The sequence below is a fragment of the Pelobates fuscus genome, chromosome 5, assembly GCF_036172605.1.
Source record: "Pelobates fuscus isolate aPelFus1 chromosome 5, aPelFus1.pri, whole genome shotgun sequence".
NCBI classification, from domain to species: Eukaryota; Metazoa; Chordata; class Amphibia; order Anura; family Pelobatidae; genus Pelobates; species Pelobates fuscus.
The window spans coordinates 194,161,692-194,184,662 of NC_086321.1; the positions used below are offsets into that span (position 1 = coordinate 194,161,692).

Sequence of the window (22,971 nt, forward strand, 5' to 3'; positions counted from 1 at the left end):
AGTCAGGATAAAATAAGGAAGAAAGGAGATTTAGTCTAGGGCAAAAAAGGGTTTTTCTACAAAAAGAACCATAAGTATGTGACATTTCTGACTGAAGAGGTGGTTTTATGTAACCATAGAATTATATGCAAACAGGCAGCTAACATATAAATCCATTCCTGCACCAGCAGTCTCATTCACTTGCATGGACTGTTTATGGTCTAGCTTTATACAGTTATATCTCTTTTGTAAATATTGCTATATTTGATTTTTTTTACACTGCTCCACTGTATTGCTGGCATTGGCTTTTGTTAATACTTATGCCAGAGGACAAAGAATAGCTAAAATGATTCATTCATTCACACTAAGAAAATTTACCTTACTCTTCAATCTGATAAGGAAGCTGAGACAGGATAGAGCCTTCACACGGAGATTATCAGAAAGGGATGTGTTTACCGCCAACTGTATAGGAACAGGTGCAATGATTTTATTATCAAACCATCAAATTACCTTGTAATTTATGAAGCCTTATCTACAACTTTTACATAGCAATGCAAAAACCAGCCCAGTTTCTAACGCACCAAAGTGCAAGAGAATCTTATCAACATAATGACATAACGGGGCGCTATAGTGAAAAATACTAAGGGACACGCTAGGCATCAAAGTAACTTTAGCTTAAATGGTTACACCAATCACCATGGCCTCTTCTGCTTTTAGAAGTGCTCATGCTGCAAACAATCTGTACATGCAGCATATCAGCTTGAAATGCTGCCTACGCAGAGAAATTTGTGAATTTGTGCAGTTAACCCTGCGACACATGAACTAGCATGCCAAAACACTGTTCTGCACTGGCTGTCAGTTCTGTGCATAAAAATATTCGTCAGCACGCACACACTGCGTGCGTTGGATGTAAAGAGCTTCTTCATTTACAGGTAGCGCATGTAGTACTATGTGCACTGCACTTGCGTGCACATAGACCAAATAACTGTCTCACTGTAATAATGTCCCTTCCCTCTGTTTTGCACATTAGCCCTCCTCACATCATATTTTGTATTTTTCCATTCCCTTTTCTACATCCTGCACAACCTTCTGTGCAGCCTCGCCTTCCTCCCTCCTTGGCTTTAGCAATGAAAAGTGATTTCACTCCGCTAATTTCACCACTCATGAATGCACACATTGTGCACAGAGTAGGATTCACTGCAGATGAGTCAGCTCAACATGCACATGCCCAGGGTCCGACAATACTTATTTATGAGAAGCATTTAACTGGACCTTGAACAGGGCACGGGTGATGCAGTGGCATGTCGGAGACTGTGGGGAGTGGTTCTTGGAGAACTTGGATTCACTTAAACTTTTTACATTATTTTATAGGATTTTAGACAAATAAATGGGGGGAGAAATATATAAAGAGACATATAAAACGCTTAATGAAGCAGTAGTTGTATAGATCATACGCTGCACTCTCTGCTCAATTACATGCCATTTAAGAATTAAATCACTTTGTTTATGCAACAATAGCCACACGTCCTCTTGCCGTGACAACCCCCGTAGATCATTTAAATTCGGACTTTTTGACAGATAAATCTGTATCTGATTAATGCATGATTTTTTCCCCACACTTAATACGAGAATTAATTTTTAGCAATATAAATTTGTACCTCCAAGCAAAAAGGAATAATCTCAGCAAGGTGATGCACAACAACCGACACTTCTCCTTCCATTAGCTCATCAAAAACTTCCATTGCCTCACAAGCCTGAACCTGAAGAACAAATTCAAAGGATGATATGTATTTTTTGAGATCTTGAATAGGTCAAAGTTGATCCATATGTTTATGTAATATTTAAAACAATTAAAGCTACATCCTGTACAATGAGAATCTGCGAGTCTCAGAGGAGATCATACAGTCCTGAACGACCATTGTATACAACAAAGCAGTATAGCTTTCTCAATCTTTTGGATTGTCTTTTGTACTTCAAATAAAAGTTGAGAATAAAGACTATATTTACAAAAAAAAGTTACATTTTGTAAGACCTTTGAGTGCACCCTATTTTTGCAATGTATGTATGCAATGATGTTAGCACCTAGGCAACTGAATATTTTCTGCATCTAAGGAATAGTGCAAAGTATTTAACAAAAATTTTTTTATATATATATATATATACATACATACATACACACAGAACAGAAAAAATATCAGCACTCCCAGGATTTGTAAATAAAGGATATCCTGATGAAAGTTTCTGGTAGGAACTGAAACGTCGATATTTTGGAGTAAAAAGAAGCTTTATTTAAAAATCCTGGGAGTGCTGATTTTTTTTCTGTTCTGCATGTCTAGTGCAATCTAGCACCGGGTTCAACATTTTTGTAAGTAGGAGTGCAAGGCTTTTGTTTTTCTATATATATATATATCATATATACTTGAGTGTAAGCCGCCCCGAATATAAGCCGAGGCCCCTAATTTTACCACAAAAAAATGGGAAAACTTATTGACTCGAGTATAAGCCTACGGTGGGAAATGCAGCAGCTACTGGTAAATTTCTAAATAAAATTAGATTCCAATAAAATTACATTAATTGAATATTTATTTATAGTGTGTGTATATAATGAATGCAGTGTGTGTGTATATGATGCAGAATGTGTGTGTATATGATGCAGAATGTGTGTGTATATGATGCAGAATGTGTGTGTATATGATGCAGAATGTGTGTGTATATGATGCAGAATGTGTGTGTATATGATGCAGAGTGTGTGTATATGATGCACAGTGTGTGTGTAGTGTGTGTGTAGTGTGTGTGTAGTGTGTGTAAACTGGGTGGGGGGGAGGGCATTTTTATTATTTTAATATTTGTAATGTAATATTTAATTGTTTAACTTAACGTTTTTTTTTTGTCCCCCTCCCTGCTTGTTACCTGGCCAGGGAGAGGGGCTATGGCATTCCCAGGTGGTCCAGTGGCATGTACTGAGCAGTGGGGGGACGAGCAGCAAGCTGTTACTTACCTTCCCAGTAGCTCCCTGGCTAAATCTCGCAGTAACCCGTGGCAACGCTCTGACGGCCGCGGGACTCGCGAGATTTACACAGGGAGATGACGGGAGCTGCTGGGAAGGTAAGTAACAGCTTGCTGTAAGTTGCCATAATATAGACCCTGACTCGAGTATAAGCCGAGGGGGACTTTTTCAGCATAAAAAATGTGCTGAAAAACTCAGCTTATACTCGAGTATATACAGTATTTATTTTTACCTCTCTTGCCCCTTACTTTGTGAGCCTTACACAGAATAACTACGACCATCTGTGAAAATGGTATCTATTTGCTATGAGACCTGTGCCTTATCTGCGCTTTAAGCCTATATCACAACTTAACTTTGAATTACATATCCGGACAGAATAGCATTCATCAGTTACTTAGCAAGTCTTAACCCCTTCAGGACAGAGGGAATGGTACAAGTTTTGATCAAAACAAAATCTGGAATTTGAGCTATATGACTGTTCAACCATAACCTTCCTCTATCATATTAAGTCCACCAACACTTATATGTCCTTTTCTTCAGGATAAACAGGGCTTTCATTTCACATCAAATATTTATATATTAAACAATTGAATATGAATAAAATAAAAAAAATAAAAGTGTGAGAAATCAAGAGATTGTGCTATTTTCTTAGTTCTACATGGCATTTTAACAGTGAATGTCATAATACTGTTAGTTTCTAACTGGGTATTCAAAATGAGGAATGCCCAGTCTTTCTTTTTAGTAGCCACTTAGTCATAAACTATGGCCAAAGATAGTGTTCATATTTGTTTTTTACATTCTTAACAAAAATAAAATGGCCTTTTCACTGTTGGTATAATTAACATTATACTATTAATTGTTCTAAAACACTAATATTTAAGTTCAACTAAGTCTCACAAGTACAATAGAACCCCATGTATAGTTTGAATGGGATGCCAATTTCAGTATTTACATTATGTTGACTTTGAGACCATTTTTTAGCCCAAGAATTAAAATTACCCCATTATGGGATACCATTTGCAAAAGTAGACAACCCGGGGTACTTCAAATGGGGTACTTCAAGTCCGTTTTTGCAGCTACTTAGACCAAAATGCTGCCCAAAGTTAGTATTCATATTTGTTCTTTGCACTGTTCACATAAAAATATATAAATATAAAAATGATATTGTCATTATACATTTTACTCTAAAACTAGGGATCAACCGATTATCGGTCTGGCCAATATTCAGCCTGTAGAGATACCGATATTGCCGATAATACATACCAGGACAGCCAGGCCCATTACAAGCCCGGCAGTCCTGGGGGGGCCCACAACAAGCACTTACTTACCTTACCTGTGCCCATTCACAAGAAAGGTAATAGGGAGGAGTCGGGCAACTATAGGCCAGTAAGCCTAACTTCAGTTGTGGGGAAAGTGATGGAAACCATGTTAAAGGATAGGATTGTTGAACATCTAAAAACACATGGATTTCAAGATCAGAGACAACATGGGTTTACATCAGGGAGATCATGCCAAACTAATCTTATTGATTTTTTTGATTGGGTAACTAAAATTATAGATCAGGGTGGTGCAGTAGACATTGCTTACCTAGATTTCAGTAAGGCTTTTGACACTGTTGCACATAGAAGGCTTATCAACAAACTACAATCTTTGAGTTTGGATTCCAATATTGTTGAATGGGTAAGGCAGTGGCTGAGTGACAGGCAACAGAGGGTTGTAGTCAATGGAGTATATTCGAAGCTTGGGCTTGTCACCAGTGGGGTACCTCAGGGATCTGTACTTGGACCCATTCTCTTTAATATTTTTATTAGTGATATTGCAGAAGGTCTTGATGGTAAGGTGTGTCTTTTTGCGGATGATACTAAGATATGTAACAGGGTTGATGTTCCAGGAGGGATAAGCCAAATGGAAAATGATTTAGGTAAACTAGAAAAATGGTCAGAGTTGTGGCAACTGACATTTAATGTGGATAAGTGCAAGATAATGCATCTTGGACGTAAAAACCCAAGGGCAGAGTACAGAATATTTGATAGAGTCCTAACCTCAACATCTGAGGAAAGGGATTTAGGGGTGATTATTTCTGATGACTTAAAGGTAGGCAGACAATGTAATAGAGCAGCAGGAAATGCTAGCAGAATGCTTGGTTGTATAGGGAGAGGTATTAGCAGTAGAAAGAGGGAAGTGCTCATGCCATTGTACAGAACACTGGTGAGACCTCACTTGGAGTACTGTACACAGTACTGGAGACCCTATCTTCAGAAGGATATTGATACCTTAGAGAGAGTTCAAAGAAGGGCTACTAAACTGGTTCATGGATTGCAGGATAAAACTTACCAGGAAAGGTTAAAGGATCTTAACATGTATAGCATGGAGGAAAGACGAGACAGGGGGGATATGATAGAAACATTTAAATACATAAAGGGAATCAACACAGTAAAGGAGGAGACTATATTTAAAAGAAGAAAAACTACCACAACAAGAGGACATAGTCTTAAATTAGAGGGACAAAGGTTTAAAAATAATATCAGGAAGTATTACTTTACTGAGAGGGTAGTGGATGCATGGAATAGCCTTCCAGCTAAAGTGGTAGAGGTTAACACAGTAAAGGAGTTTAAGCATGCGTGGGATAGGCATAAGACTATCCTAACTATAAGATAAGGCCAGGGACTAATGAAAGTATTTAGAAAACTGGGCAGACTAGATGGGCCGAATGGTTCTTATCTGCCGTCACATTCTATGTTTCTATGTTTCTATGTTACCAGCAGCTCCCTTCATCTCCCCGGTCTAAATCTCGCAAGTCCTGTGGCAGTCAGAGCGTTTCCACGGGTTACCATGGCAACAGACTGCAAGAGTTAGACTGGGGAGCCGAAGAGAGCTGCTGGGAAGGTAAGCAAGTGCTTGCTGGTCCCCCATTGCACAGTGCATGCTGCTGGACCAGCAGGAAATGCCATATCCCCCCTCCCTGGCCAAGTAAGAAGCAGGAAGGAGGGACTAAAAAAAATTAATAAAACTTTTATATTTTTAAAAAATGTAAAATAAAAAATGCCCCCTCTCCCCCCCCCCCCCCCCACTTACATACCTACACAAACACACACTGCATTCATTAAAGGGACACTCCAGGCACCCAGACCACTTCTGCTCATTGGAGTGGTCTGGGTGCCAACTCCCACTACCCTTAACCCCGCAAGTGTAATTATTGCAGTTTTTTTTTAACTGCAATAATTACCTTGCAGGGTTAAGTCCTCCCCTAGTGGCTGTCTATTAGACAGCCACTAGAGGAAACTTCCTGCTTCATAGCACAGGTTTTCTGTGCTAGAGCGTCGCTGGACGTCCTCACGCTATGTGAGGACCTCCTGCGTCGCTCTATTCCCCATAGGGAAGCATTGAAATTCATTTTCAATGCTTTCCTATGGGATGTGCAAAATTCTAAGCAGTGATAGTGCTGCATTAAGTCAGTGTTACTTTGAAGGAAAGAAAACAGTGAACATATTAGGATTACCTCATTGCTTTGTATCAGGTGTCTGATGGCGGTTAGTATCTTTGCAATAAGAGACCTTAGTAGATTCTTTGAAAAAGAAAAAATATATATAAATATATATATATATATTAGACAATAAATATTATACATATGTGAAGATAGATATATGCAATGTACATGGAAGACAAAGAGGGGAAAAAAAAGACAAAAGGCAATCTGGCACTCACAATTTCATTGCCTGCCATTTCTGGTACAACACTGGTGAGAGACTGCAGAGTATAGAAGAGAACTGGAGGATTCTGGAGATCATTTAGAGTATGGTGAAACATTTTGATCAAGTCAGGGAAGTGAGTTTTGAACAGTTCAGCGCTGAGATCCAGAGCACACTTGAGAACGAGGAGACCAACCTGTCAGCGATCCATATTGGAGAAATTAAAAGAAAACGGTGGTGAAAAATCAATCTCAAGAAAGACAGAGAGTTAGTTCCATGTCAATATTATTCAAAATGTTGAGATATCAAAAGCAATAACAAAAGCTTAGACACAAAGAAAATTAAAAATATAAAGTATATTTTTTTAAAGGTCAGTATGTGATAAACAAAAGATGAAATTTGGTAACAAAACTAGTCATGTGGCACCAGAGCCACTGTAGTTTAATGTAGTGGTTGTGGTGAAACAAGGCTGTCCTTGCAGACTGAGCAATGCAAACGCTGCCTCCTTTACATTGCTTCCAAAGGTTCACTCAGTCACTAGAGGCACTTCTCGAATCGGTCCCATAATCTCTGGATTGCTTTCCTATGCATTAGAATGGCTGATATAATCTGTAATGATTATCTCAGTCAGAGGACAAGCTCCTACTGTGACATGACCAGCTTTCCTGGGGACTAAATATAATAAATCTACTTAACTTTACATTTGAAGGGTTCCAAATTTAATTACAGGGTTATTTACTAAAGTGAGAATTAAAAATGAATTGGAAATTAATTTAAAATTTAAGGTCAAAATAGTAAAACTGGAAAATATATGCTTTCAGTTTAGTTACCTTGGCCTTAAATTTTAAATTCACTTTGAATTCACTATAAATTATTTTCTAAATTCTATAAACTCTTTAGTGAATAACCCTTTCTGTACTTAAGAAAACACAAACGTTGTGAATGCATTTGAAAACATAACGTTAAAGTGTTCATTTAAAGTACAGACAACATATGTAAGAGCTAAAATGACCTGGAAAACAGATCACCTAGAGGGAAAGTGACGGCTGAGAAAGGCTCTGGAAACACTGTAAAAAACAAACAAGCCTTGGGAGAAACAGCATAAAGTCAAGCACACAAAATTCACGTAAAAAAAAAAAATAAAAAGAAACCTGTGAAAATATAAAGCAATATGTAGGGAGAATAAATATATAAAGATTCATTACAGACCTGACGGTGTTCAGGAACTGCACTACGAGATGTCTGAAGTACAAATTGGATGAATTGTGGCCAATGTTCCAACTTTTCATTTCTCAAGATCACAGCCGTTAGTTGAGCAAGAGCATAACGCACCTTGTGCCTAAGACCAGCAAACAGTCACATCATCAGTAAACATATAAAGTAAGACCAATAAGACTATGAAAAAAAAAAAAATTTGAAATCTATTCAGGCAAAAACAGATTTTTCTTAAAAATACAAAATGGATGCCATATATGAAAAGAATGGCATACTATGCAATAGAAAAAAACAAACAAACAAAAAAACATTTTAATATATTAGTCTACAGATGCTTTTGTGATGCAATTTTTCATGGGATATTGAAACACGCTGATGCAACCGGCAATACCCACCTTTTGACGGTTTGGAGCTTTCCTTAACATAACTCTACCCCTTTAGCCATTCCTCCACTATTCATAAAACATCTTGTTGACTGGAAAGTAAATAGTAAACAGTGGAACTCAGTGAGAGTTCAGTGTGAACTGAGCTGCTGACATGATAACACCCCACAACCAATCACTGTTCTTATCTGTATGGTACAGTATATAAAACTGTAGTAGGGGAAAGGAGATAAATAACATGAGAACAATAACTGGCTGTTGGGCAGGGTCAAGTCAGCAATTCAGCTCATACTAAAATCTCACTGTTTGAGCTGAGCACATCTAACAAGGAATGGGCATGGCTAAGGGGGCAGAGATAAACTTCACACCGCTGTATTTTACATATGTACCATGTAGAAAAATAAATCCGCATTAGTAGGAGATCAAAACTGTTTTGATGTCCAGAGCGTGCACAGAATAATTCTTAAAGTGACGCTACAGTCACCAGAACAACTACGGCGTACTGTATTTATTCTGGGGAGTATAATAATTCCCTTCAGGCTCCACCCTCTGCATGGAAACACTAAATATTTATCATAGAGATGCATTGATTCAGTGACAAAATAATAAATAATAATAATCTCTATGAGGAGTTGCTGATTGGCCAGGGCAATGTTTGACTTGTGCTGGCTTTATCCCTGATCTGCCTCCTTGACAGTCTTAGCCAATCCCGTGCTTTCATATATGAAAGCATTGTGATTGGCTCAGAGAATTACTTATGATGATGGCAGATCAGGGGCAAAGCAATCAGCAGCAGACTGCAATAAAAGTAAGATCTTGCTATAAATAGGAGGCCAAGGGGTGTCAGGGAGGCTAGTTGGTGGGTTTAACACTATAGGGTCAGGAATACACGTGTGTGTTGCTGACCCTATAGTGTTTCTTTAAGTAATTGCTTCAAGCCTTCTCAGAATATTAATTTTTGTACATACATTGCATCTGCTGTGAACTCAGTAAAAAAACATCAAAATAAAAGAAACAAGAACTTGTATTCAGAAAACCAGCAAAAAGAAACCAGATAACCAAGGAAATAATACATGTAAAAATGTGCTCTCCATAAGATAATAACAAATGAATATATGCACTTATTTGCACTTACTCTGGCTCTCTCTGAATAGCTTCTAACAGAAGAGATTTCAGGCTAGAGTGAAACAGGAAGTAAAACATAAAACGTGTTATCAGAAAATGGGTAACAAGCGACATAGGGGTTGAGAGTAGAGGAGTGAAATGAAAATATTTTACATACAACAATCAATGGACACAATACAAAAATGCAGTTAGAATTCATAGTTAAACATTATCTTTGAACTATGACAACTAAAAACACAACAGTTAGTCTGTGAGAGAGTTACTACAATAAACATCATTATTACCACTGGGTCTTGTCTTATTGATTCCTTATATTTGTGTCCCCTACCCCATTTCGTCTGATTAAAAATGTTTAACAGCCAAAAACTTAACTTCAGTCCTCAGCAGAGACCCAAATTTTCCCTACAGTCCAGTCAACGCACATTTTCGTCAACTTTAATTTATCATCTTGTCCAATCAAGTGCTTTCTCAAAAGGATGCATTATTGGACCTAAGGCGCCGGTGGGGCAATAACCATGATGCGCACATCAAATCCTTCTGATAGGGATGTATTGAATCAAATACATCAGAATCACTGAACACTGCACTCTGAATGCGCACAGCGTATGGAGAGAGAACATTTTGTTGATAATGTCCTCCAACCACCCAATCAAAAGGCACCCCCAGCACTATGCATTGCTGCAGCCAAGCAGGAAAGAAACATAATGCACAAAGGACTTCAACCTTCACATTGTTGGCATTTTCACAGAACATTTATGCACAGAATTGACATAAGTCAGCCCAGAAAAAAGTTCTAAACTGACTGGATGGCAACTGTCAGAGGTGCAGTTACACACCAGCAGAAAAGTCCAAATTTCTCTGTATTGGAGGCGTTTTATGCTGCACATATAGATTATTTGCACAATGACAAGTTAGCGATTATGGTTTAAAATATTAAACCTTTAACTGGAAGATAGGGTCTTCAGAGAATATTTTTTTTTTTTTTGGACAATCTTTATTTAGGATTTTTCAAACAATAGATGAAAGCTTTCTGCTTAGTTAACCGTACAATGTTGCATAGAACAAGTATCCAGAATTTGAGTTTTGCAAACAATAGATCAATGACTTCTGCTTGGGGATCATTACAGTATAGCATATAGCAAAATCCAGAGTGGTAGTATGAGCAAATTACAATATCAAGAACATAGCGTTACAACATAGGGTATAGAGTAAAGTTGTGTACATTATGGTCCGTAACTGATTAATGTTTAGCAGCAGTGGCTTATACCGATCTAGTGACAATAAGTACTCTATTACTCTTACAGAGGTACATTAGGGTAACAATACTGTACTTTGAGGCTGTAACGTATATAGACGCAGTGGAGTCACCTCGGGTCGTCTACAGGTTCTGGCGACAGTCGGCAACCCCCGCTATCTGTTAATCTCCATGGGTGTCAGTCAGGGGCGTGTAAGTAGAGGGGAGGTTAGCTGTCCGGGTTTGGGTGAGGGGGGAACTAGAGAGAGGTGGGGGTCACAGGCAGTGAGCTGAGATATGGGAATAAGAGAGAGAAAGAGAGAGAAGAGAAAAAATGGGGTGGGAAGAGGAGGGATATGTGGGGGTGGAAGAGGGGATTTAGGTGCTTGCGCCATTGGTGGCAGTATACAACAGCCATGGGGTCTAGGTCTTAGTGCAGGCGTCTGAATGACCATGTACGGCTGCAGTCAGATTCCATTGAATATATCTCTCCCACCCTGTCCACCCATCCCATCCGCTTCCAGAGCATAGGTATGAGGGATTTTGCCGACGTCAATAGGTGTTTGGTCAGAGATTTCTAATAAATCTTAATGGTCATATCTGTGTCATACAGGAGCATGGAGAGAGGTTGGAGCGGTAGGTTGGAGTCCGTGAGTTCTCGGATTTTAGTGTTTTTTTTTTTTGTTTTTTTTAAATTCTTTATTTTTGTTGTGCATAAAGGTAAAACAACGCGTATGTGGTACCCCAACGGCATTCCACATACTTTTCAAGGACAGTTATAACAGTGGGGTACATGGTAGTACTTGCACAATTTTATATTAACATGAGTGTTCCGGTCCATGACTAATTGATATATTACGTTAGACAATAGATGTAGTTAAGGTCATGTATAGTGTTTATAGAATTATAGAATTACCAGCGCTTGTTTATTAATTAAGGAGCTCACGCTTTGACATAACGATAGGCGTTTAAGTGTTGTATGATTCTAGCGCAGATTAGATGAACTAGCAATATCCTGACATCACAGTACAATGCAGACTTTTTGAGCCCCCAGCATAGACACAGGTTGAATTAACTTGTCTAGGGTGTGTGTAAAGGATTGTCACCGCTTAGGTAGCTAGACCCAATGTTAAGCATACACAAGTATTTTTGCACTGTCTAAATACATGAAAATTTGCACTGAGAGCCTAAATATAACTCACTAACTCCCTAAACAAAAAAGCTAAGTCAACGCTTATGGTAAACAAATAGCAGTAATAGATTACGTTGTGAGCTTGGTTTGTTTCAGGTACACTGTCCCCTTCGGCTGCCCCAGTCTCTCCGATGGCAGGAGTTGAGAGTTATGTAGGGATCTGCTCGGTAGGGTTGCTTGAGGAGGCAGGGGGTTAATTCGGTGCGGTACGTGTGCAGCTCAATAAGCGTGCTTCATGTACTCCGCTGTCTGCTTGCCGAGGTGTGGGCGGTGTCCGTTCTGTTCCCAGGTATATTTGCAGGTGTACTGTGGGTGTAATGTGGGTCCCTCACGGGTATGAGTGCAGGCTCTTCCCAGCTCTCACGGCTAGCTGCTGCATTCCCACACGCTTGAGTGCGGCTTGATGTACTGTGTGGTAGACGCTGTTGGGCGCCGTCGCGTGTGCCCCTGCCTGCAGGAGAGAGCGTCTTCTCCTCCGCCATATTTTGGCGCGTTTGGCCTGACTGGGTGTGCGTTCTGGGCGGGAGAGGTATGGTGGCGTCTCAGGTGGGTCTGAAGCTCGAGCTTCACTTGTGCTCAGTCGGTCTGCTATTTTTCAAAACGCTTGAAATGTGGCGTCCAGCCGTGCTAGTATATCGGTCTCTTCTATTGGGTCAGCTGGCTCGAGTGTAATCTCCGCCATATTGATTATAGCTAGTTTCTGCGATGTGTGCAGTCCGCTCTGCGTACTTCTGCCATGGATAAGCAGCTTGTGAGGGCTCCGGTCTCAACACCATCTCGCAAGGCCTCCGCCATTTTGGTGGCACTGCCTGGGGCGTGGGTCTGAGCGGTCCTGCTGCTTCGTTGTTTGCGCTTGTCGACGAGCAGGTCTCGAGAGTGTAGACCAGGATCACCCCCCCGGTCCAGAGGGGGGGGAACGGGGCCGGTATACCCGCGGGTCCGACTCTAAGCCCCGAACGGTAAGCGGCAGGGCAGCGGCCGTCCGCCCCACTCGCCTCCGGAGTAGGCCTTGGGAACGTCGGATAGGATTCCTCCTCCAGGGGACTGTAGCCTCTTGGGCCAGCCTCACCCCAGATCCAGGGCTCTCTGCCCGGCGAGGACCACCGCTGCTGGCAGGTTTTGAGCTAAAATTTGTGCAAATATAGTTGTTTCTGGCTTCAGGCTGCAGGAGCTGGTCTCGCATGCGACCAGCCAGCTCGGCGGTCCGGCCCCGCCCCCCTCGGATTTTAGTGTTTACCATCATCCAGAAGGGGGTTATAACTGGGCAAGTTCACCATATGTGGATCATAGTGCCGCCCTCCGCATCTCCAGCAGTTATTTGGGCTGCCTGTGTTTATGTGGTGCAGTGTATCAGGGGTTCTGTTCCAGTTGGATAGGAGCTTGTAGCTCGTTTCTTGGAGTTTCGAACTGATTGAGCATTTGTGTGTGAGTATGTAAATTTTGTCCTAGTCCTGGGCTGTTAGACCCTGTCCTGTCTCACTTTCCCACTTTGCAGTAAGCCTTAAGGGTGGTCTGTTGTACACCCTTAGGAGCAGGTTATAGAGCAAGGAGATGCCTTTTGTTGCGTGCGGGAGGGATGAGCAGAGTGACTCGAATTGTGTGATGTCCCTATGCAAGAGACGTTTGCATGGTATAGTCATGTAGTAATTTTTAATTTGATGATAGTGGTATCTTCAGAAAATATTAAGCAAATTAGCTAAGGGGTGAATTGACGGAATAGGGAAGTTTCTCTTTAGGACTCTTTACTAACCATCAAAAGTGATCTCCAAGTAGTGCCCCCTTCCCCATGCAGGTTTGCAAGTGAGCAATTAGAAGTAATTGGTGTCCTACAGAACTTCTAATAATCAGAAGGAAGTATTTAATGTGAGGTGTGTAAGGGATCAAATGTAATTTACCTAAGTTCCACAGACCACCTAAATGCTATCAGGATAGGCCTTTAGACTCCTGTACCACACATAAGGGGTAAATGTAATCAGTGAGGTTTCATCAGCTCTTTGAACCAGAGGGAACGGCTCATACGCCTCATAAGGGGCAAGGTGGCATGCAGGGAGACCCTGCCAAGGTCTTTTCAGACTGCAGCCAGCCCAAGAATTACAGTGGCTGAGCGAGATCGCTTTGCCATGGTGATTTAAAGGGGTGATTTAAAGGGCTCAATTTTACCACTGTATAGAGCCAATCTGTGGCCACTAAATATGGAGAAAGCTAACGTAGGGTTAGCCGCAGGTACTGGCTCATCCCTGGTTCTCCATGGTGTGTGCAGAGTTTTAGACTTGCTCACATCAAAATATTAGGCTGTTCAATGTCATGTGGAGGACCCCATGGAAAGTCTTCAAGGGTTTCTCCACCCCTATTTTGTTTAAAATAGAGTAATGCCCTTAAAGAGGTTCTCTTATCCTTTTATGTTTAAAACAGAATAATGCCCTACTGACATCATTCTATTGCCTAACGTTTTTAAATGAAGTTTAACTTTCCTTAATCCAGAACCAGACAGAGCTTCCTGGTGTACCCCCGTCTAACATCACAGTTTAACAGGCTCAGAGCATATGCATGTGCACTGAGCCTGCAAAGAGAGGGAGTAGAATGTTAAAAAAGTGAGGTGATATGGAGGAGGGGGGGGAGGAAGCTTTAATCTGTGTGGGAGGGAAGACAACTGCTTCTCTTGGCCCATCTTACCCAACTATAGTGCCATAGCCTCACTCCCTTTTTCCTCAAAGCTTCCAGAAAGATTTGTCTTAACAAATTTGGCTTGCTTTCTCAATTCCAACTCTCTCCTCTCCAATCTGGCTTCCGTCCCCTCCATTCTATTGAGACGGCTCTGATTAAAGTAACTAACAATCTAATTGCGGTTAAATCCAAAGGTCACTATACTATACTAATTCTTCTTGACCTCTCAGCTGCCTTTGACACAGTTGATCATGTCCTCCTACTCCAAATCCCTCGTACACTATCCTCTTATGGTTCTCCTCCTCTCTCTCCCAACAGTCATTCAGTCTCTCTTTTTCTAATGACACGTCCTTCCTTATTTATTTATTATTTATTATTGCCATTTATATAGCGCCAACAGATTCCGTAGCGCTTTACAATATTATGAGAGGGGGATTTAACTATAAATAGGACAATTACAAATAAACTTACAGGAACAATAGGTTGAAGAGGACCCTGCTCAAACGAGCTTACATTCTATAGTCCTGTCTCAGTTGGAGTACCCCAAGGCTCTGTTCTTGGTCCCCTTTTGTTTTGTTTTTTTATACTGCCTCTCTTGGCAAACATATTAATTAATTTGGATTCCGCTACCACCTACACACCAGATATATCTATACTACCCCGATCTCTCTCCTTCGGTCATGTAACGTGTTACCGGTTGCCTTTCTTCCATCTCAGTTAGGATGTCCTCCCGCTTTTAGAAACTCAATCTCTCTAAAACGGAGCTACAAATTTTTCCTCCTCATAACACTGATCCTCCTCCTTACTCTGCATGCAAGTTGATGCTACCCGCATCAGCCCATCCTTGCAAGCTTGCTGTCTTGGTTTTACCTTTAAATATGGCCTCACATCCAGGCTGTTGCCGAAAACCTTCACCTTAAAACACTGCCTGCGTCTGACCCTTTCTTACATAAGATGCTGCAAAGGAGCTTGTTCATGCTCTAGTATTTTCTCATTGATAATTCTCTTCTAATTGGTCTCCCCAAAAGCCGTAATCACGCTATACAGTCTGATTATCTCGCTTGTCGTTACTCTCGCATCTTACCCCTCTGTAAATCCTTACACTGGCCTCCTGTATCCTAAAGAAGTCAATTAAAAATTCTAAGGATTGCCTATAAAGCTCTAAACAGCTCTAGCCCCGGTGATATTTCTTCTCATTCTCTTTAATCTGGTGGTGACCTTATCCTGTCTGCTGCTCACACCCTTACTGCTAATTAAAGTTTGCAGGACTTCTCATGGGAGGCTCATTTCCTTTGGAACAGATTGCTTCCCCATCAGTCTCTTCCCTAGTCTTTAATCATTTAAGAATTCCCTCAAAACCCATCTATTTAGATGGGTTTTGGGGGAATTCAGCAAACTAAAAATAAAACTCAAGAGCCTCCATTTTGTTTAAATGTACATGGGGATTTAGGCCAGAGCGCAGGTAACGTTCTCTTTGTTTTTACTATGTATTTTAAGCTGTTGGATACTAAGCTACTGCTGCTGTAAGCGCGGTGCTTTATCTTTGTGTATATGATGTTTGTATCACACAGCTATGTTTATAAGTATGTAGGGGCAGCACCACTTCCTGTCTCATCAGAGAAATGCCTTTTAGATGTACCAGCAAGGTGATTTGTATGTGTTATAGCCCTATTCAGGGGTTTATAAAACACCCCTTCATGTCTCATTAGAGATGTTTACTTTGTCTGATACCAGCAAAGTTTGTTGTATGTGTAGAAGCCCTATAAAGGGTTAAATGTGAAAGGGTTTATAAAATACCCCTTCCTGTCTCACTGGAGATTCTTGGCTGATATCAGCATATCTAATGGCTAGTGTAGGAACTCACCTATTGAGGCTTGCCTTGACGTGGCAGGTGAGCTTATATATTCAAATGGCCATTGGAATAAAACTAAAGAGCCTCCATTTTGTTTAAATGTACATGGGGATTTAGGCCAGAGCGCAGGTAACATTCTCTTTGTTTTTACTATGTATTTTAAGCTGTTGGATACTAAGCTACTGCTGTTATAAGCGCAGTGCTTTATCTTTGTGTTTGTAGAAGATAGGCGTAAGTTTTCAGCAAAGCATAAGGGCCTAGACGGGACATACTTGTGTATTAGGGAGGATTGATAGGTGGGAGCAGCATTATGAAGCCAATGTAGGGACTGACAGAAGGGTGAGCCGTGGGAAATGCGGGTGAACAGGAAGTTGAGTCTCGCCACCGCATTCATTATGGACTGTAAGGGCGCAAGTTGGGAGCATGTAAGACCACTGAGAAGCGGATTACAGTAGTCAAGGCGAGAAAGGACAGTGGAATGGAACCGGCACCTTAGTTGCATCTGTCGTGACGGCAGATAAGAACCATTCGGCCCATCTAGTCTGCCCAATTTTCTAAATACATTCATTAGTCCCTGGCCTTATCTTATAGTTAGGATAGCCTTATGTCTATCCCACGCATGCTTAAACTCCTTTACTGTGTTAACCTCTACCACTTCAGCTGGAAGGCTATTCCATGCATCCACTACCCTCTCAGTAAAGTAATACTTCCTGATATTATTTTTAAACCTTTGCCCCTCTAATTTAAGACTGTGTCCTCTTGTTGTGGTAGTTTTTCTTCTTTTAAATATGGTCTCCTCCTTTACTGTGTCGATTCCTTTTATGTACTTCAATGTTTCTATCATATCCGCCTGTCTCGTCTTTCCTCCAAGCTATACATGTTAAGATCCTTTAACCTTTCCTGGTAAGTTTTATCCTGCAATCCGTGAACCAGTTTAGTAGCCCTTCTCTGAACTCTCTCTAAGGTATCAATATCCTTCTGAAGATACGGTCTCCAGTACTGCGTACAATACTCCAAGTGAGGTCTCACCAGTGTTCTGTACAATGGCATGAGCACTTCCCTCTTTCTACTGCTAATACCTCTCCCTATACAACCAAGCATTCTGCTAGCATTTCCTGCTGCTCTACTACATTGTCTGCCTACCTTTAAGTCATCAGAAATAATCACCCCTAAATCTCTTTCCTCAGATGTTGAGGTTAGGACTCTATCAAATATTCTGTACTCTGCCCTTGGGTTTTTACGTCCATTATCTTGCACTTATCCACATTAAATGTCAGTTGCCACAACTCTGACCATTTTTCTAGTTTACCTAAATCATTAGCCATTTGGCTTATCCCTCCTGGAACATCAACCTTGTTACATATCTTAGTATCATCAGCAAAAATACATACCTTACTTACCATTAAGACCTTCTGCAATATCACTAATAAAAATATTAAAAAGAGAATGGGTCCAAGTACACATCCCTGAGGTACCCCACTGGTGACAAGCCCAAGCTTCGAATATACTCCATTGACTACAACCCTCTGTTGCCCGTCACTCAGCCACTGCCTTACCCATTCAACAATATTGGAATCCAAACTTAAAAATTGTAGTTTATTGATAAGCCTTCTATGTGCAACAGTGTCAAAAGCCTTACTGAAATCTAGGTAAGCAATGTCAATTGCACCACCCTGATCTATAATTTTAGTTACCCAATGAAAAAAAATCAATAAGATTTGGCATGATCTCCCTGAAGTAAAACCATGTTGTCTCTGATCTTGAAATCCATGTGTTTTTAGATGTTCAACAATCCTATCCTTTAACATGGTTTCCATCACTTTCCCTACTACTGAAGTAAGGCTTACTGGCCTATAGTTGCCCGACTCCTCCCTATTACCTTTCTTGTGAATGGGCACAACATTCGCCAACTTCCAATCTTCTGGGACTACTCCTGTTATCAATGATTGGTTAAATAAATCTGTTAATGGTTTTGCTAGTACACCACTAAGCTCTTTTAATAGCTTTGGGTGTATCCCATCAGGTCCCATTGACTTATTTGTCTTTACTTTTGACAGTTGAAATAGAACCTCTTCCTCTTTAAACTCACGTGTAATAAATAACTAATTTATAATTTTTCTTAACTGAGGTTTTTCATCTGTAAATACCGAACAAAAATATTCATTGAGGCAGTCAGCTAGACCTTTATCCTCTTCTACATACCTTCCTTCTTTTGTTTTTAATCTAACTAATCCTTGTTTTACTTTTCTTTTCTCATTTATGTATCTAAAAAAGTTTTGTCCCCCTTTTTTACCGACTGTGCCATTTTCTCTTCTGTGTGTGATTTGGAAGCTCTTATAACTTGCTTAGCCTCTTTCTGCCTAATCTTATAGATCATTCTGTCTTCCTCACTCTGTTTCTTTTTATAATTACTAAATGCTAACTTTTAGTTTTTTACTATTTTGGCCACATCTGCGGAGTACCACAGTGGTTTCATGAATTTTTTTGCTTTTACTGACAAGCCTAATGCAATTTTCTGTTGCCTTCAGTAGTGCAACTTTTAAATAATCCCATTTCTCTTGGACTCCATTTAAATTGCTCCAGTCTGATAATGACTCCTTTACAAATATTCTAATTTTAGAAAAGTCTGTTTTTCTAAAGTCTAAAACTTTTGTTTTGGTGTGACTCAGTCACTGTTCTTATATTAAACCACACTGACTGATGATCACTGAATCCTAAACTTTCACCTACAGTAATATCGGATACCAAATCTCCATTTGTTAACACTAAATCTAGTATGGCCTCTTTACGAGTTGGCTCCTCAACGACTTGTTTTAGAGACAATCCCAGTAGGGAGTTTAGAATATGTGTGCCCCTGTCACAAGCAGCTTTTTTTGTTTTCCAATTCACATCAGGAAGATTAAAGTCACCCATGATGATAACTTCCCCCTTCATTGTCATTTTAGCAATTTCCTCAACTAGCAGATTATCTAACTCTTCAATTTGTCCTGGGGGCCTATAAATCACACCTACACGAGTTACTGTGTTACAAATTCTAACGTAACCCAAACGGACTATGTTCGCCTCACTAACTTTTATTAGGCTAGATTTTATACTAGCCTTCAGATATAGGGCCACCCTTCCCCCTTTCCTGTCTTTTCTATATAAAGAGTACTCTAGTATTGCTATGTTCCAGTCATTTTTCTCATTATACCATGTCTCAGTAACAGCGACTAAATCTACACTATCAGTTGCCATTATTGCCACAAGTTCATGGATCTTATTCCCTAAACTGCGAGCATTTGTAGATATGACTCTAAGCTTATCATTTTTTAACACACTTGCTACAGGCACCTTCTGTCCTTGTTTTGGGGGACAGTTGGATTGATGTTTTATCACCCTTTTGCCCCCCCCCCCCCCTAGTTTAAATACATTCTAGCAAAACCTCTGAACTGCTCACTGAGAACATTTGTTCCCTTTTGAGAAAGATGCAAACCATCTTTTTTGTACAGTTTATTTCCATTCCAAGCAGAGCTACATGAGAAATAAAGCCAAATCCTTGCTCCCGACACCATTCACCAAGCCACAAGTTAAAGTCCCTAATACGCATCCGCCTGTCGTTCTAAATGTTATGCACAGGCAGAACTTCAGAGAATGACAGTGTGGAAGCAACCTGCCGTATATCATTGGCAAAAACACTAAAAACTTCCTTAACCTCTGAAACCTCATTGCAAGCCAAGTAATTTGTCCCTAGATGGACAAGTACATCCAATTTGCCTTCCTGCTTTGCTCGCTTAACAATATTACAGATATGTCTCCTGTCTCTGTGAGCAGTAGCTCCGGGAAGACACCTCACAAGACCACCATTGTCCATCTCCACACCTCTTATGATGGAATCCCCCAACAACAACAGCTTTCTATTAGGCCTCACCATAGTCTCCAAGTCTCTCTCCACAACACCACTAGCCTCAGTGCCTCTCTCCACAACACCACTAGCCTCAGTGCCTCTCTCCACAACACCACTAGCCTCAGTGCCTCTCTCCACAACACCACTAGCCTCAGTGCCTCTCTCCACAACACCACTAGCCTCAGTGCCTCTCTCCACAACACCACTAGCCTCAGTGCCTCTCTCCACAACACCACTAGCCTCAGTGCCTCTCTCCACAACACCACTAGCCTCAGTGCCTCTCTCCACAACACCACTAGCCTCAGTGCCTCTCTCCACAACACCACTAGCCTCAGTGCCTCTCTCCACAACACCACTAGCCTCAGTGCCTCTCTCCACAACACCACTAGCCTCAGTGCCTCTCTCCACAACACCACTAGCCTCAGTGCCTCTCTCCACAACACCACTAGCCTCAGTGCCTCTCTCCACAACACCACTAGCCTCAGTGCCTCTCTCCACAACACCACTAGCCTCAGTGCCTCTCTCCACAACACCACTAGCCTCAGTGCCTCTCTCCACAACACCACTAGCCTCAGTGCCTCTCTCCACAACACCACTAGCCTCAGTGCCTCTCTCCACAACACCACTAGCCTCAGTGCCTCTCTCCACAACACCACTAGCCTCAGTGCCTCTCTCCACAACACCACTAGCCTCAGTGCCTCTCTCCACAACACCACTAGCCTCAGTGCCTCTCTCCACAACACCACTAGCCTCAGTGCCTCTCTCCACAACACCACTAGCCTCAGTGCCTCTCTCCACAACACCACTAGCCTCAGTGCCTCTCTCCACAACACCACTAGCCTCAGTGCCTCTCTCCACAACACCACTAGCCTCAGTGCCTCTCTCCACAACACCACTAGCCTCAGTGCCTCTCTCCACAACACCACTAGCCTCAGTGCCTCTCTCCACAACACCACTAGCCTCAGTGCCTCTCTCCACAACACCACTAGCCTCAATGCCTCTCTTAGCTAAATTGTGTTGTACGGCACTGCGGTGTAGATCAGGTGGGTTTGGTATGGTCCTGGTCTGTCTGATCTGGGCGGTCTGTAGGTCTGGTTTGGGTGTGAGGGGGGTTGCGGCCTGTCTGGCCTGTTGGGGGGAGTAGTGAGGTCTTCATGGTTGGTGTTATTTTTTATCTTACGCCTGTGGATGTGTGGCCCTTGTTGAGTGGTGGGCGTGTGGTTGTCGTTGAGTCTGTGGGTTATGCACGGTTCGGTCACCCCGGTGGAGCTTGTCGATGATTCAATGTAGGTGCGTTGGTGGGTGCCTGTAGGTGTTTTTGAGTGTGAATTGTGGTGTGGTGGGGGGGGGTGTGAGCGGGGGCAATAGGTATGTGTGTATGGGTGTGGGGGTCTTTGAGTGGGGGAGGGAAGTCAGTTAGGGGAATGGGGGAGAGAAAGAGGAAAGAGAAAAAAAAAATTTACGGGAAGGGGGAGAGGGGTGGGGGGGAGTGGGTATTGGTGGGGGTTGATGGCTGTAGGGTGAACCCGGGGTAGGGCCGGGTTTGTGTATAACTTTTCTATTTTTATCTTAACCACTTTGTTGAACTTAATGTATTTAATTTGTTTTTTTGGTTAGGTCTATTCTACTTAAATCGAATTTCTTAACGTGATCCCATTTATCTCTTATCAATTTGATTGCACAGATCTCATGAATTTACACCATAATAAATTATTTTAACTACCGGTATTTATGTTAACGTAACTATAAGTGGACACAATATTAAATCATAGGAATAATATGTTTTAAAAACAACAATTTATAACAATCATAATACCATATGTAATCTATACTCTTATGCACTTTGCATCATGATGTGTGTGTATATATATCCATATATATATATATATATATATATATATATATCCATCTATCGATCTCATTTGTACCTATATATTGACTTTACATGTTTCCGTGTAAGCATATAATTGCGGACATTGAATCAGTGAACTTTTAACATGTCAAAGTAGTTACAATCAATATGCCTTTAAGAATACCGATAACTTCACCCATGCGAAGGGTATATATCAGCAGGAGTACCACAACAGCAACCTATCTTGAGAAAACCTTGGTCTCACGGTTTTTGGCTGCAGTTTCAAACTTGGAGGCTTGGAAGCAAGTATTATGTTATCACAGGTCGGCATCGTCCCGAGGTGTTTGAGGTCTGGATCGGCTCCAGTGCACAGGAGCAGCTCGAAGCATCAAACCAGCGGAGTGGTAACCCTGACATAACTCTCAGATTGTACTGCACCATATGCCTATTTGTGGTGCTTAGAAATAAGCACCACCACTATTTTGTGTGGCTATTTCGTTTCTCTTGGAGTGAAGACAGGAACTACAAAGTAACAATACAGAACTGTATGCCATTCTACACCATATCCCATGCAATTTTGTAATATATGCTTTTCCACTAACTATTACCACTAACTTTGGGACTCTCACTATTCAGTAATTTTACTAGTCATGCTTTTTTTCCCCATAATCTTTCTAAGGGGAAGATTGCCAAAGCACTGATACTATTTATTTTAAAAATGTGTTATCTTTTGGAACTTGGGAAGGTTCTATTTTTTTTAGCTGCTTTATATATTGTTTGGAATATTGTATAATGCTTGTGCGCTCTTTTATAGTGTATACTTGAACATTTTGACCCTTAGCGTGGGACCATTTTCTCGCTAGTTGGATCCAGTTGTAGTGGTAATGAGCATT

The 22,971-nt window shown here is 41.1% G+C and overlaps 1 protein-coding gene across 3 annotated transcripts in view; it reads right to left on the reverse strand.

Annotated features, from left to right (window-relative positions):
• IPO4 (importin 4) overlaps positions 1-22,971 on the reverse strand; it is a 126,078-nt gene that overhangs the window by 84,988 nt on the left and 18,119 nt on the right. For all 3 annotated transcript variants that reach the window (XM_063454922.1, XM_063454921.1, XM_063454923.1), the window contains exons 4-9: positions 9,409-9,450; positions 7,885-8,014; positions 6,692-6,871; positions 6,486-6,551; positions 1,638-1,739; positions 358-441 (exon numbers count right to left, since the gene is read on the reverse strand). In XM_063454922.1, the coding sequence (XP_063310992.1) occupies positions 358-441; positions 1,638-1,739; positions 6,486-6,551; positions 6,692-6,871; positions 7,885-8,014; positions 9,409-9,450 (604 nt within the window). The remainder of the gene's footprint in view (positions 1-357; positions 442-1,637; positions 1,740-6,485; positions 6,552-6,691; positions 6,872-7,884; positions 8,015-9,408; positions 9,451-22,971) is intronic.